General features: G+C 42.5%; 1 protein-coding gene across 2 annotated transcripts in view; it reads left to right on the forward strand.

The window, feature by feature from the left end:
* bahd1 (bromo adjacent homology domain containing 1) overlaps window positions 1-15,334 on the forward strand; it is a 65,590-nt gene that overhangs the window by 21,294 nt on the left and 28,962 nt on the right. Inside the window, exon 1 of one of the 2 annotated variants that reach the window (XM_036542912.1) lies at window positions 14,515-14,725. The exons of the other annotated variant lie outside the window; for it this stretch is intronic. Within the exon in view, the coding sequence (XP_036398805.1) occupies window positions 14,704-14,725 (22 nt within the window). The 5' untranslated portion in view covers window positions 14,515-14,703. Of the gene's footprint in view, window positions 1-14,514; window positions 14,726-15,334 lie in introns of those variants that run through there. 2 annotated transcript variants of the gene reach the window in all.

A 15,334-nucleotide genomic window follows, 5' to 3' on the forward strand; every position in this document is an offset into this window, starting at 1 on the left:
AACATTAAGAATTTGAATACAGTGAATCTGTCTCTTATCGCATCAATGACCATAGACCATGAAACATTTTGGCAAAAAGTTTTGCACTTAAGCCTGGATGCCTTAAGTGCCTGGATGCCAGTGGAAATGGCAGAAAAACACTTTGTAGTGAGGAAAAAGCAGCCTTCAGGGCAGAGCTCGGGTGTGAGGGGTAGGTTGGAGCCCAGACTCGCCCCGCACCCTCTGAGAGTGTGGGTGTCGGCCGCTGTAATCTTTACTGACTGCATGTCCCACACAACTGGCTCAGTCATCCAGCATCTGTCCATGTTGTAGATGGTTTACTTTTTTTGTGAAAAATTTTATGGTGAACATTACATTGAATTGGTACCTCTTACCACACTGTTGATGTTTTACATTTGTAGATTTTGTAATTCATCAATATCATTAATTAATATCATTTATTTATTTACTTTGCAAAGTGCTTGCTGTCAGATATCACAATATTTACAAGTAAAACATAATTGCTGAGTTTTGTTTATTGTTTAATTTGACTGCATACATTTAAAAATGTACATAAGTCATCACTGGCTCTCAAGGAGGATATGTGCTAGATTTATAATTACATTACAATACATTACATTACTTCATTTAGCAGATGCTCTTATCCAGAGCAACTTCCAAATAAGTGCATCACTGTGCAAAGAGTAGTTATCAAGAAGTATTACAAAAGGTCAGTAACGCTAGGCTTCCACACAGCGAAACACTCCGCAAATTTTCACTCTAGGGGCGTGGTCGCGAAAACAGTAGGCAAGTTTGCCTATCCTGTTAGCGGCAAGTGTAGTTGTGGTGCGGTGACATAGCCAGCTGACAAGCCAGCTAGCTAGCTAGCTATTGTATCATGTGATTCAGCTAGCTTGTGAAGTCAGCCAGTCAACTGTGATGAAATGGCATAGACATTGCGTTGTGTATGCTCTCTACCATTACCTCCTGTTTTTTTTTGCTGTTCATGTTCTGAATGCAGTAAGGTCGCCCAGACATCGTAAAATCATATAAATGTTTTCATGCCAATGTTAGCCTGGCTATCCCAGCAATCTGCGTAATGTATATGTGGTGTCCAAAAACATTAGTGGTTAGCCTGTCACCTAGTTTAGAGTGTTTAAATTATGATCTACAGGGGTCTATTTGTCTCAGCTAAGTTAATGTAACATATAAACAACGATCTGTGTTGATGTAGACACAAATGGTTGTCCACACATCTTTTAATCATATATATGTTTTCATGCTACATGTAGCCTTTAGCCTCCGTCATCTTGGTCAGACTTTTTTTTGTTACTCCCGCCTCTCTAGAGAACATAACATATCAAACACATCACACATGTTAATAACAAGGTCTTGAACTTGATGCAACTGGTAGGAAGTGGAGGGACTCAAAGAGAGGTGTCACATGGGCCTTCTTGGGGAGGTTGAACGTCAGTTGGGCTACTGCATTCTGGATAAGCTGCAGCAGTTGGATGGCATACACCGGGAGGCCGGCAAGCAGCAAGTTGCAGTAGTCCAGACGTGACAGGATTAGAGCTTGGATCCCAACTTGAGCTGTGTATTTGGAGAGGTAGGGTCTGATCTTCCTAATGTTGAATAAAAGGAATCAGCAGATTCTGGCTGTGGCTGTAATATACTCTTTGAAAGACAGATTTCTGTTCAAGATTTTGGTAGCTGTGGTTGCCAATACCTTTGCATTGTCAACGTAAATTGAGAGGTTCCTTGGGGGAGACATGCATGATGGGACATAGACTTTCTCAGTCTTGTCACTATTCAGTTTGAGCTGTTGCTTGTTCATCAAGCCCAAGATATCAGTGAGACATGCGGATACTTGAGGAGTGAAGTCCATCTCGGGAGGGAAGGAAATGAACAGTTGGGTATCATCTACGTATGAATGATACGTCAGGCCAGGTGCTGTTATGACCTCTCCTAGTGTTCTGGTGTAGAGAGAGAACAGGAGTGGTCTCAGCACTGATCCTTGTGGAACACCTGTCTTCAGGAACTGGGGTGAGGAGGTGGAGCCATGCCAGGTAGGAGCAGCCGCTGACGTAGGAGGAGAACCATTCCAGGGCCGTTCCAGCGATTTCCAGGGCTGACAGGTCAGACGGGAGGAGCTGGTGGTTGACCGTATTAAAGGCAGCTGATAGATCTAAGAAGATAAGGACTGAAGAGAGAGAGGCAGCTTTTGCAGCTTGCGGTGCATTAGTTACAGCAATCAGGGCAGTTTCAGTGGAGTGATTAGCTTAGAAACCAGATTGGTTAGGGTCAAGTAAATTGTTAACAGTGAGAAAGTGGGAGATCTGGTTAAATGAAGCATGTTCTAGAGCTTTAGAGAGATATGAGAATAGGGAGACTGGCCTATAGTTGTTGACTAATGAGGGGTTCAGTGTGGGTTTTTTAATTAGTGGGTACACCCTTGTCTGCGTAAGGGACTCCTTAATTAGGCCATATAAAATAATATTACAACATAAAGTTAGTATATAGAGTGAATGTTTGTACAACAGTTAATTGTGAAGAAATGCAATTATGTCTGGAAGATTGTGGAGCATTAAATTCAATGTTTTTCTTCTTCAAGTACTTGGGTCGCCAGCTTTGAGTACTGTACTCAGCTGCTACAAGTTTGTGAAATGGCCATCCTGACAACATACATGACTGAAGTGTTGGTTTGTTTTGTTATTATATTGTTTTGTCAAGTCTGGCTGTGTGCACTATTCAGTTCCACATTAGATCATTTATGAGATTCACAGGGTTATGGCTGCTTCATTGACAGTCGTCTGCTGTCTTACATTAGTGCTTTGAAAGAGGGAGGGGCCAGATGCTGTGGGTGGAGTTTAGAGATGGAAACTCCGCAGCTGCAGCCCGGGGGCCCCTGCAAGCCGCTGTACTCAGTGCTGCACATCGTCATCATTAAAAGAGACTGTGCTCAGGACTCCTGCATGCGGCAGCTGTCAGTGCTTCAGTGGGGGAACGCAGACTGTGACTCCAGCACAGTAAAGCACAGGGAGGACTGGCAATGTGTGAAATAGAAGCATTTTCTCATTATGCAAATTCCAGGTAAGGAAGACAGCATGGTGGCTGATAGAAAGTGATGGAAAACTCAGGGGAAAATGGTTGAAAATGGTGTGATTTTCTGGAAAGCCCCTGCGCTGTCATCAGGACAGCAGTACAGAGCAGTGACTCTGGGCTAAGGACCAGAGACCTCATTGCTTGATTCTGTGGACACTCTGGATTGAATCTGTTTTCATGCACGGACTGTGGAATTTTCATCTGCATAGTTAAAGTGGTAACAAAACCCATGTATGCTCATTTATACATGTGAACTAATAATTTATTTTATTAATGCCCAATTATTAATTACTAACCTTAACTCTTCTCAAACTGAACTTGTATGGGTGCAAAGAATTTTGAACAGAATGCACCTCTAACTGGCCATGTTGAATAGGTTTCTTTAATTGTTATGCAGTGTATTCAGGATGTATGTCTAGAGATAGAAAGCTCCAGAACAAAAAAAAATCATTACTTCAATCTGAGATGTGCATAATAGTGTTTAAGCTGAAAGATAAATACATATTTGATGCTCTTGACACTAGTGTGACTAAGCTTAAAACTACTGCTTTGCTATAAATGACATGCTATTGTATTTCAGCGTCAGCGAGTGCCACAGAGTACAAATGCATCTAAAAAACTTTGCTCTGAGTCAGTATGCCTCCCAAGAGAAGGCAGTGCAGTATGGCTTTGCAGACCCGGCATTACAGACACACATACAGAAATGATTCATATCATTTATGTCATATAATTGACTGGGTATGCATGAGAAACATTCATTGTCCTATAGAAAGCATTGCTTCCACTTTAAGGACTCCATTAAAGACTGAAAAAATAGAAAACTGCACTGTGGTTTTGGGAATGCTCTAACTGTGGAAGCCCGTCATACAAAGCACAGTGACTGTTCTGTCCCTGCCTGTTTGTCACGTCTGAGGAAATCATTTCAGGAAAGAGCTCATGTGTCCCTCACTTTGTAGTTCAGAAAAGTAGAAAATTATTTATAAGACAATAATGTCCCATCTCACTCATAACGATAACACAGAAATATACTCCACATGTAGACAGTAACATTGCATGAGTGTAGCTCTGTTTGTTACTCACTGTTAAAGCTGAGATGATGTCCGTCACAATAAATGCTGTTTCTGGAAACTATTGTCTCCTTTATCTGTATGAGTCAGTAGCTGACATCACTTCTGTACAATACGAAGAGTATGGAATGAGCTACATGTGAGAGACATTTTGAAAGGAGGGGCATGGACTCTTTCAGTGGATTGCTTGAATTTAAAAGCTGTACAGTTGGTCCTACTTGATGTAACAGGAACGTGTGGATAAGGTTGAGCTGGTTACAAACATGTCCTCAATGTCGCTGTCCTGAGGTTTACCTCTGACAGGTGACCCTCAGAATCCCCCTTCCTTTGCTACTGTCCTGCAGTCTCTCTCAGCTTTTCTTACCCAGCACCGCTACCCTGACCCTGATCCTGACCCTAACCGTTTCCCTGATCCTGACCCTAACCGCTACCCTGATCCTGACCCTGACCCTAACCGCTACCCTGACCCTGATCCTGACCCTAACCGCTACCCTGATCCTGACCCTAACCGCTACCCTGACCCTGACCCTGATCCTGATCCTGACCCTAACCGCTACCTTGACCCTGACCCTGATCCTGACCCTAACCGCTACCCTGACCCTGACCCTGATCCTGACCCTAACCGCTACCCTGATCCTGACCCTGATCCTGACCCTAACCGCTACCCTGATCCTGACCCTGATCCTGACCCTAACCGCTACCCTGATCCTGACCCTGATCCTGATCCTGACCCTAACCGCTACCCTGATCCTGACCCTGATCCTGATCCTGATCCTGACCCTAACCGCTACCCTGATCCTGACCCTAACCATTACCCTGATCCTGACCCTGATCCTGATCCTGACCCTAACCACTTCCCTGATCCTGACCCTAACCGCTACCCTGACCCTGATCCTGACCCTAACCGCTACCCTGACCCTGACCCTAACCGCTACCCTGATCCTGACCCTAACCTCTACCCTGATCCTGACCCTAACCGCTACCCTGACCCTGATCCTGACCCTGACCCTGATCCTGACCCTAACCGCTACCCTGACCCTAACCGCTACCCTGATCCTGACCCTGACCCTAACCGCTACCCTGACCCTGATCCTGACCCTAACCGCTACCCTGACCCTGACCCTGATCCTGACCCTAACCGCTACCCTGATCCTGACCCTAACCGCTACCCTGATCCTGACCCTGACCCTAACCGCTACCCTGACCCTGATCCTGACCCTAACCGCTACCCTGACCCTGACCCTGATCCTGACCCTAACCGCTACCCTGATCCTGACCCTAACCGCTACCCTGACCCTGACCCTGACCCTGATCCTGACCCTAACCGCTACCCTGATCCTGACCCTGATCCTGACCCTAACCGCTACCCTGATCCTGACCCTAACCGCTACCCTGACCCTGACCCTGATCCTGACCCTAACCGCTACCCTGATCCTGATCCTGACCCTAACCGCTACCCTGATCCTGACCCTAACCGCTACACTGACCCTGATCCTGACCCTAACCGCTACCCTGACCCTGACCCTGATCCTGACCCTAACCGCTACCCTGATCCTGACCCTGACCCTAACCGCTACCCTGATCCTGACCCTGATCCTGATCCTGGTCCTGACCCTCACCCTCACCCTCAACCGCTACCCCTCCTCACACTGAGAGTGGTCATCTTGTAGGTCTGCAAAATACATTGTTATACACACTAGCTACATATTCACCTCACTAATTAAGGAAGAATACACATAACTGACAAAACAATATGCAGGTAATATGATGGATACAGAAGGGCTTTAAATACAACAAGCCTACAATAACACAATAGCCCCATTACCACCACACTACCCTGTTACAGCAGTCTAAAAACATACACTAGTGAAAATAGTTATCAGTATGGATTCAGTTACTTTAAAATGCTAATCTCAATTTTGTTTGATTTTACATAGCTAATTAAGGTTGCCACAGTAATGTCATTACTATATTTAAATGAAAAACTTCATAAAATTAAATAAAAAGGAGTGTTGTCCTGAGTGTGCTAATAAATGCTTAATAGAGTGCTAGCATTCTGTTATTACATTAGATGTGGCTGAACCTTGACATGTTAGGTAGCAAAACCAAATTGCACACTTGTCAAACCAACCTCCCGAGTCAGTAATGTGAGAACATGTTGAGGTGGAAAACTGGTAATACAAAAACATGATCAATCATTCAGACTGAGCCCTGAGTATGCACAGCACATTTCAGGGACAGGAGAGTAAAAAACTGGTGTCGGGTTCTATTCATTGCGTTCTGCAGTTCAGATTATTAGGTCTGTACTGTTTCCCCTTTGCTGTTTTCAGTGTGTTGGAGGTGCTGTTTGACCAAATTCAGCATGTTAGATTCAAAGTAGAGTAAACAGCTGTGTGTGTGAGAGGTCTAGGCACAGCACAATGACTGCATGTTCATGCACACAGTGTATATGCTGCTTACAGTCATGTTTGAATCATGTTTTAATATGGTCATGTGCCATGAAATAAGACTACTCTGATATAGGTGCTACTAAGGACATCTGAAATAAAGATGTATGAGTGCGCTGCAATCCTCAGTCCTCTGACTGCCCCCTCTCTGTGGAATTGACCTGTCCCGGGGTGTTCCCTCCCCCATGTGGAGGTAGCAAGCAAACAACGTTCGATAGCTGTATGATAACTTTAGTGGCTAATGTATTCAAACATGACCTCAGTTTATGTTTAACAAACAGCCTCACAGATGGTGGTATGTTGGTTGCCATGGCAATGCAAATGTGCACATGCTATTTAGTTCATATGGGAGACAAAGCTCAGTCAGATCACAGCACGTGGTACTTGACAGCTAGCTAACTTCATGCTTCTTTCCAGATAAGGGAAGAGTAAGCATTCAGCGACACCTCACTACAATATTTCACCCATCACACGTCAAATGTGGTTTTGCTTCTGCTGAGGGTGAAGTTCCACCAAAGTACTCTGTGCTGCTATGACAGACCACTCTGCATAACAGTGGTGTGAAATCATTTTACATGCTTAGGTGTCATAAAACAACACAGAGAGAAAAGGTGTGTAAGAGCTTTAGCTAGCAGCAAGTACAGGACTTTGGTGGAAAGCAACACCCTCTGTTAACAAGTTTTGTTGATGAAATAATTAATATTTAAACTTTCCATTACCTGTAACAGTAATATCCTTTCTGGAAGTGTATTTCATATGCAAGGTTAGGCATTTATTGTACTGGGTAAACAAACTGTCATTCTGAGGAGATGGATCAGGTACCTGGGTATGTGGTTAGAGCCACAGGCAGAGAGAGTGCAGGAGCCGTGTGCACCAGCCTGCAGATCTGTCCTGATCAATCCACAGCTGTCCGTCATGACCTGTCAGGACAGGGGCAGTCTGAGGTGGCAGTCTGAAGAAAGAGGACCTTTTCGTACACCTGCAGCCACTAGTTTTTCCTGTGATTGTGCATTAGGACATACTTCATGTTTATTCTTATGAAAATATAGAATTATGTAAGGTTTTACAGGCCAAATGATGAGTAAAATATCTGCATTTATAAAAAATATAGTACTGTTATCTGACCAGATTTTTGCTGATGTTGGTGCACTGTTATTCAGGTTAATATGTCCTGAAGTGTCCTTTTATGCTTATCTAAGGTGTCTTAACTGTTAACAGTACATGACTGATGATGTTTTTCATTGCCTTATTCCATTTGAAACTGGAACACAAAATACATGGCTATTGACAGTGTGTATGTTCTCTGACTAACATTACACAGTGTTGGTGTTGAATTCATAGAAGCACTTTGTGCTGTTGTTTTTGAAAATTGTTGTTATGGGCATTGCGCTGTAAGAACAAAGCTGGAAAGGAAATACCCCTCTTCACTGTACCACACCCTCATTTGCACTGGACATCCCCTCTCTTTCCACCCAGAGTAAGAGCTGATTTTGGAGAAAGGAATCACCAGCCTGTGGCATTCATTGCATAGTGTCTTCAATTCACAAATTTAGCAACCTGTTTGTGCTTCAACAAAATTATGGCCTGTTGTCTCCAAGACTGCAGCCTGTCACTGATGCACTGTTGCCAGGTGACTGGCTGTGGACGTGAAAGGTGGCATATCGGTGAGCATCTTTTGATGCTTTTGGTTTTTGTTTATATATCAATCTAGGCAGACATTTGTGATCTCAGCACCATGTTTGGCTCTGATGCTCTTCATGTGGGGTCAGTGGTGTCCTGTTTGTGCAGCTTATAATGCTACTTTATTAGATGAACTGTGTAAGCCGCTCTGAATAAGACATCAGCCAAATGACAATGATGTAGTATACAGACATTATTATATGGCGATAATGAAGGTTGAAGGATATATATATTTTTCCAGATAAACATTCAGGCATGAAACTCATTCTTCTGACATTTGCAGCTATGTGTGTTTTCTGTGAGTGCCTCATTAGTCCTGATGGAGTGCTGTTGTTCTCACATCTGTCTACCTGTCTCTCTGCCTGTCTGCCTGCCTGTCTGTCTGTCTGTCTGTCTGCCTGCCTGCCTGCCTGCCTGCCTGTCTGTCTGTCTACCTGTCTCTCTGCCTGCATGTCTGTCTGCCTGCCTGTGTATCTGTCTGCCTGCCTGTCTGTGTGTCTGTCTGTGCATTACAGCCATTGCAATGACTGCAGCTGCAGGTATGGAAATGATATCACAGTTGCATCTGATGATGAGCTTTGATGAGTTCATTAATAGGTGACCTTGGCCTACTTGCTTTTCATGTCAAAGTGATGCATGCTCTGGTTTACCATAACTGAGTCAGACCTGTCATAATATGTCTGGCGCGTGGCTACTCACATTTCTGGTGATTGAGTTGAGTCAGAACCACTCCTCCTCTCCCTCCCATCAGCATAACACAAGATTGAAACGAGAGATTGAAAACCTTGAAAAGTGTTATATTAATGCGATACATTGTTGTTATATATTGTTCTGATGGCATACAAGTTTGAGTATAACATGTAAAATACAGCTGACTGTAAAAATTCACATCATAGTTAGAAAGCAGCCCATTTGTACACAGTACACATAAACGGAATTCAAGTGCAGATGATGTGAGATTCGTGGGAATACACACTTCGTACATGTGGCAGCAGAAGGTTATTGGTTTAGTCCCCAAATGAGACGCTATTGGGCTGTTGAATACTGCTGTTGCACTGCGTTTCTTTTTTCTAAAAGGGTTGGATATCACGCCATAATTCCCACAATGCTCCATTCCGATTGTAGTTGGATATCACGCCATAATTCCCACAATGCTCCATTCCGATTGTAGTTGGATATCACGCCATTATTCCCACAATGCTCCATTCCGATTGTAGTTGGATATCACGCCATAATTCCCACAATGCTCCATTCTGATTGTAGTTGGATATCACGCCATAATTCCCACAATGCTCCATTCCGATTGTAGTTGGATATCACACCATAATTCCCACAATGCTCCATTCCGATTGTAGTTGGATATCACGCCATAATTCCCACAATGCTCCATTCCGATTGTATTTGGATATCACGCCATAATTCCCACAATGCTCCATTCTGATTGTGGTTGGATATCATACTATATATTCTATCTGTCTTTCTTTTGATCTGTAGAAATCTGAGTGTTTAGAGTGGAAGAAAAATTAATTACAGTACCGCTCAAATTTAACATAAAAACATCATCAACAGCAAGACAGGAAGAAAACAAATAATCCATAATACACACAACAGGTTGGGTGATGTAGTATTCTATTTACAAACCCTGAGTCACACATTTAATGTTTCTTTAACTTCCTGCAAGCATCCTGCATTTTCTTTCATTTTGTGACTATGAAGCCAGAAGAGTGGCCCCAACTGAGTTTCAGTTCTGCTTCCTCTTAAGAGTCAGGAGCGATTTATAACTTTTAATTACAGTCTGAAGGTTCACAGAGAGTCCAGGCCAGAGGGCAGCCACAGAGGGAAGCTGTGTCCTGTGTGTTCGGCTGTGTGGTGAAGCCCTTGCACCTCCCCACAGGCTCTCAGACACACGAAAGTATCATGGCAGTAATTCCCAAACTGAAGTGTTCTGCTGAGAGCGAGTGTCAGCGAACAAAAGGATTGTTTAGAACTAAAAATGGAACTAAAACAACTCAATGTGATGTGCAAACCATTCCAATGGAGGATGAGTTGCAGAAAGAGCAAGTATTGTTTTCTCAGACAGGATTCAAATAGGATTCTTGGTGTTATTGAGCAACAGTTATACATAAAAAATAGCTTTTTCCAACAGGGTTTTGTATTTCTCAGTTCACTTGAATGAAAAACTCTGGTTGGAAGTGCAGTCATCTTGCATCCTTGGCTGAAGGAGGAGTGTCATGTTCTAGGCTTATAATACACAGTTCAGCATGCCAAATCCTAGATCAAAGTATGTGGTATGTTTCATGAAATGAGTTAAATTTTCATTTTTGAAGCTCATTCTGTGCTGACCAGTGTGGGGGAAAGGGGGAGAAGAATGATGGCTTTTATGACATGCTCCTTTCCCTCTGACTTACTTTCACAGAAGATAATGTGAAGCACTCAAAAGTAACGTTTTGTATCCCAAGAGGAAAAAAATACATAGTTAAAGGAAACACTTGCAGGACCTAAAGGGCACTTTGGAGGTGGCTGCTGTTTTCTCTGTTTCCTGATTTTTCCAAAGCACCCCCAGCTTGCAGATGATGATTAATTTACATCTCACATTCTGCTGCCTGGTAATTAGTTATTTCTTTTTTGGAAATTAAAACCAGAGAGAGCTTAAATTAAAATGGCTACTGGAAAGTTTAAGAGTGAGTAGTGCAAGGTACAACTTGCCTTCCTTTGAGACTTGTAGTCAGTGTATTACAGACTCTGTAACTTTGAAACTCTTAACTCAACTAAAGATGCTGCTAGTCATGAAGTTTCAGTAGGAACATAACAGGGGAGATGGCCCTGGTGCAGCCACAATTCAATGCAAGAGCTCTCAATGTGGGCCCATCGAGTAATTCATGATTTATTGAGTTATGACACAATTTACATAGCCACCAAAGGGGAATGGGGAAAGAATACCTGAAAAATTAGCTTAAGCCTTAAGTGATATACAGGGGATAATGCTGTATGAAGCAGAAAGTGGAGTATGGTAGATATACTGGCTGCTCGCATTTCGGCAGTTCACTTTTCCTTTTTTTTATTTTTTACCGGTTGTGAGATGTTTTTAGAAGGCGATGTTTATCACTGTTGTGTTGCGCCCAATGAACACCTTCGACATTTCTAGCCACTGAAACACTGGTTGAAAATAGAACACATTTTCATTATCAGAGGAGAAACTCGTGTAATCCGTCCCATTCCGTGTAGCGCTGGGCGTGAAGAGCCTGACCCACGGCTGGGCGTCTCCGGCGGGTCCTGCAGTGCGCATCATCAAGCGCGGTGAAGCTGCAGGCAAATCATAGCTTTTCACCAGTCAGCAAAGACGATCTCCAAAGACAGGCTGTATTTCTTTTCTGACTCTGTTCGTCAGTCCACTGGTTAAAGTCAAATATAATTCTCCCTGGCGTATTTAATGTAAAAGAATCAGTATTTTATTGGGGTATGATTTTCAAACGTTCAGAACTCTTTTATCTCATGAAGAGGAGTTATAAGTAGTGTGTAACGTAATCATCGACGCATTTTCTTTCATCGCAAGGCTCGATTGACAATTAAGTTAAAAGATCATTCTGTCGGTGCTTCTTACAACCAAACACCAAAGTGGTGTTGTTAAAATATAATTCCCATTTCGCCTAAATATTTTCATTCCACCAGAGGGGAGTGTAATTTTACACGTTAAGGTGCTACATGTTTTTGTTGTTGTTAAAATATAATGCCTATTTAAATATTTTCATTTCATTTCATTCCACCAGAGTGTAATTTTCGAAGTAAAGGTACTGGTCGACTTTGTCTTTGTTTAAACTGAAACATTGTGAGAAGCTGTATATGCTCCATAGGCCTGTTGGAATGTGGTTATGTTCAGGAAACGATTTTGACATACACCAGAAGATTACTTTACTGCTACAAAACTATCAGAAGTTCAGAGGTGAAGTCGGATTTCTAACCAGAATGTGTTAGAACACTGGATTTGTGAGACGGTCCTAAAATCGTCTGGCGTTACAGTTGGCCGAGTCCTTGACGATGAAAGTCATTTAACAGGCTAATCGCAGCAAAAGGTAAATTATCTTAATTTAGAAATGGTTTATTTTAGTGAAAAACGCTAACGGTAAATACCGCCGTGAATTCTCCCTTCTCCCCCTCCCTCATGGTAGGTTGTGTTTTAATGTTTGGTCATAAAGGCGTAGTGTCATCGGAAGCTATACCAAGGTCATGGCATCCTCTTTTGCTCAAAACGTGTTCATGCTAGATATTACGATTCGGGAATATGCCGGGATTGTTTTCGTTTAGAAAAATGAAAATACAATAATAGAATCTCTTCACTGCTTTAAATAAACCTCGATTGATACATTTGAAACCTCTCCACTTGGTGTGCCATGCGTGTGCACAGCCTTTTGCGAGTAGTTTCAGTGCCATTTTCACAGTAACAGCGGTTACAAAATAAAATCCCTTCCTGGGCCAGTGGAACAGCACAGCGCTTTTCCTCAGCGGAAGCAGGATCGGAAATCATCCGGAGAAATTGCCGCCTTTAAATTTTCATTAAAAGGTGCTTGTTTTACTTCGAAGCTGGCTAAAACCAGATCAATCCGCGTTTAAATGAGAACGAAGGATTAAGATGACGTTGATTTAGCCTACCATTTTAACAATCGAGATATTTTAACATCATGCACTCGATGTTCTTTCAGTTTGCGCAGTACCACTGAATGACCATTTTAAAGAGCGCGGGGAGGTATCTGTGTGAATGTATGTATAAACTTTGTATGTCCTGACAGGAATTATTCAAAGCTCATTGTAGCCCGTAGTACGTTTGGGTTTCTTTGTTAGCCTACGTCTTGTCAACAGTTATTCAGAAGTGTTTAGTAACGATGATATTATGATTATGGAGATATGAACAAACAATTGAAGTTTCAAAACGGGCACAAGTCAGGCACACGATTTAAAAGCCAAAATTCTTTATTTCCAGTGCTGAATTTCCGATGGTTAGGTACGACAAAATGAAAATTAAAACCAGTCTTTTTGTTTGCTTCACTTTTTGAAGACAGACTACGCTGCGTAGGCTATCCTTTCCTACACGCTTTCCACTGTCTGACCTGTTTGGTGACTGTACCAACAGGCCACATCTAGGCTACTCACTCATTCAGCTCACTCAGCAACAAAACAAGATAATATGAGCAACAACAATAAAATAATACTAATAGGCTTATTATTAGCCTAATAATAATTTAAAAATTCGCTTAAAACTTGCATTTAAAAGTATCGTAAACTGATAAGCTATCTGAATAGCCTATTTGGAAGTCCTTTTGGTAGTAGCCTATTTGGCGAGGAATGGTCTATAGGTCTATAAATGAAGCCATTTAATCCACCCGAAAATAGGCATGTGAAATTATGTCGAGCGCATAAATGGTACCACATTCACTGTATAGAGATGTGGAATTCAGCCTGCCATCATTTGGCAGTGTGCAGGTGTTTCGGGCTGGCTTTGTCTTTAACGCCGAATCCTACTCGACAATTTCTCCCAGCAATAAGCAGCTCCTACGCTGAGGTTCAGGCTGTAATGGTAGGCTACAATGTGGTGTTGAAATCGAACACACACCTGAAATCTGATTTTATGATGGTGGGCCAGTCTCCAGTGTAGACGATGAACTTGGTCCACTCAAAAAGACATGCAATAACCCACATACCCTAGTCTGTTAACCATGTCAACATGTAGGTTATCACCCACGCATCTAGTAAAGCGTAGGCTAATGTGGCATTGTTAAATTCCTTTAGGAACTTGGAGTGTTCATGTAGTAATTACTGTCCTTTTATAGATGAAGTTTTTTATAACGCCTCGATTAAAAAAAACAACAAAACTAACGAGTTAACTAGTAGCCTACGTGAATGATTACGGAGACTTGAAACATAGCCAGTGTCTGCTGTATCATTTTTCACGCCTGAGGAAATTAGTAGCCTAATTATTCAATTGTGGTGATGATGATGATAAATGTCAGTGCTGTCGCTTTAAGTGATAGAGAGCGAGCAGACAGTAGGCTAGACTTGGGGAGGAGGGTGGACTCTGAAATAAGTTGCGTTAAAAAGACGGAAAGTAGCAGCGCTCGCGTTGATTGGTGGGCCGGGATGTCAGATGCTGCATCGCTGCCCTGCGATTGGCTGATATGAAGTTTTATTAAAACCGAAGCAGACCCGATTGGAGCCAAATCAGGAAGAAGGACTAGAGTCGCGTTTGTGCCTTTCGCTTGCACGGAACTTTCGGATAAATATTGATTTAAAATCCATCACTTGTATAGTCCTTCGAGGTTTTGGGTCTTGACGACTGTTGTAACTTATAATCTTCGAAATAATCAGTAAAAAACAATCTTGGAGATGAGCAGTGCACTGTACGGAGAAGAGGAAATTCCGACGTGCAAGGGGGAATGCAAAACATTTTTTCAGAAGGTAACGTTAGCCAGCTAGCTACTAGTTAGCTAGCTAGGTAGCTAACTAGAGATCTGGCTGGCTAGATCGCTATTGTAAATAAATATACAGCCGTATCCAGTATTACTAAGATAACTGCGATAAAGCCACTATCCGTGTGCCTGATTAGCTACTGTTTTATATATCTAGATTTATTTGATTTTGAGAGATCAGCCAGTAGGTTGGTGGAAAATGTCATGCTGCTGCAGCAGGTCTGGCGAGTGCGGTGCGTATTATCTTGAGCTACTTCGGAAGTAGGTCACCCTTTAACGCGTCTTCTGTCAGTTCTGGGATTTGCGCCTCATATTTCCACGCAAGTATATCCCTTTATTAATTTGTCTGACAAAAAAGTAAACTGTCAGCAGATTATAGATTATGACTTTTTTCTCTTGGTTCGAACTTCTGGAGGGTTCGCTGGCTATACAGAAGAATCGGTTTCTTTTAAAATGATACATTTAGCTGGCTCATAACGCAAGTTGTTGTTTTATGTATTTCCGAGACAGGGGTTAGCTGCTGTTAGCTGATGGATAATCATTGTCATTGTGGTAATGCATAGCTAGTTAGTTATCCTGACAGTCTGGGTCGAGTTAC

This window comes from Megalops cyprinoides, chromosome 12 (genome assembly GCF_013368585.1).
Source record: "Megalops cyprinoides isolate fMegCyp1 chromosome 12, fMegCyp1.pri, whole genome shotgun sequence".
NCBI lineage: Eukaryota > Metazoa > Chordata > Actinopteri > Elopiformes > Megalopidae > Megalops > Megalops cyprinoides.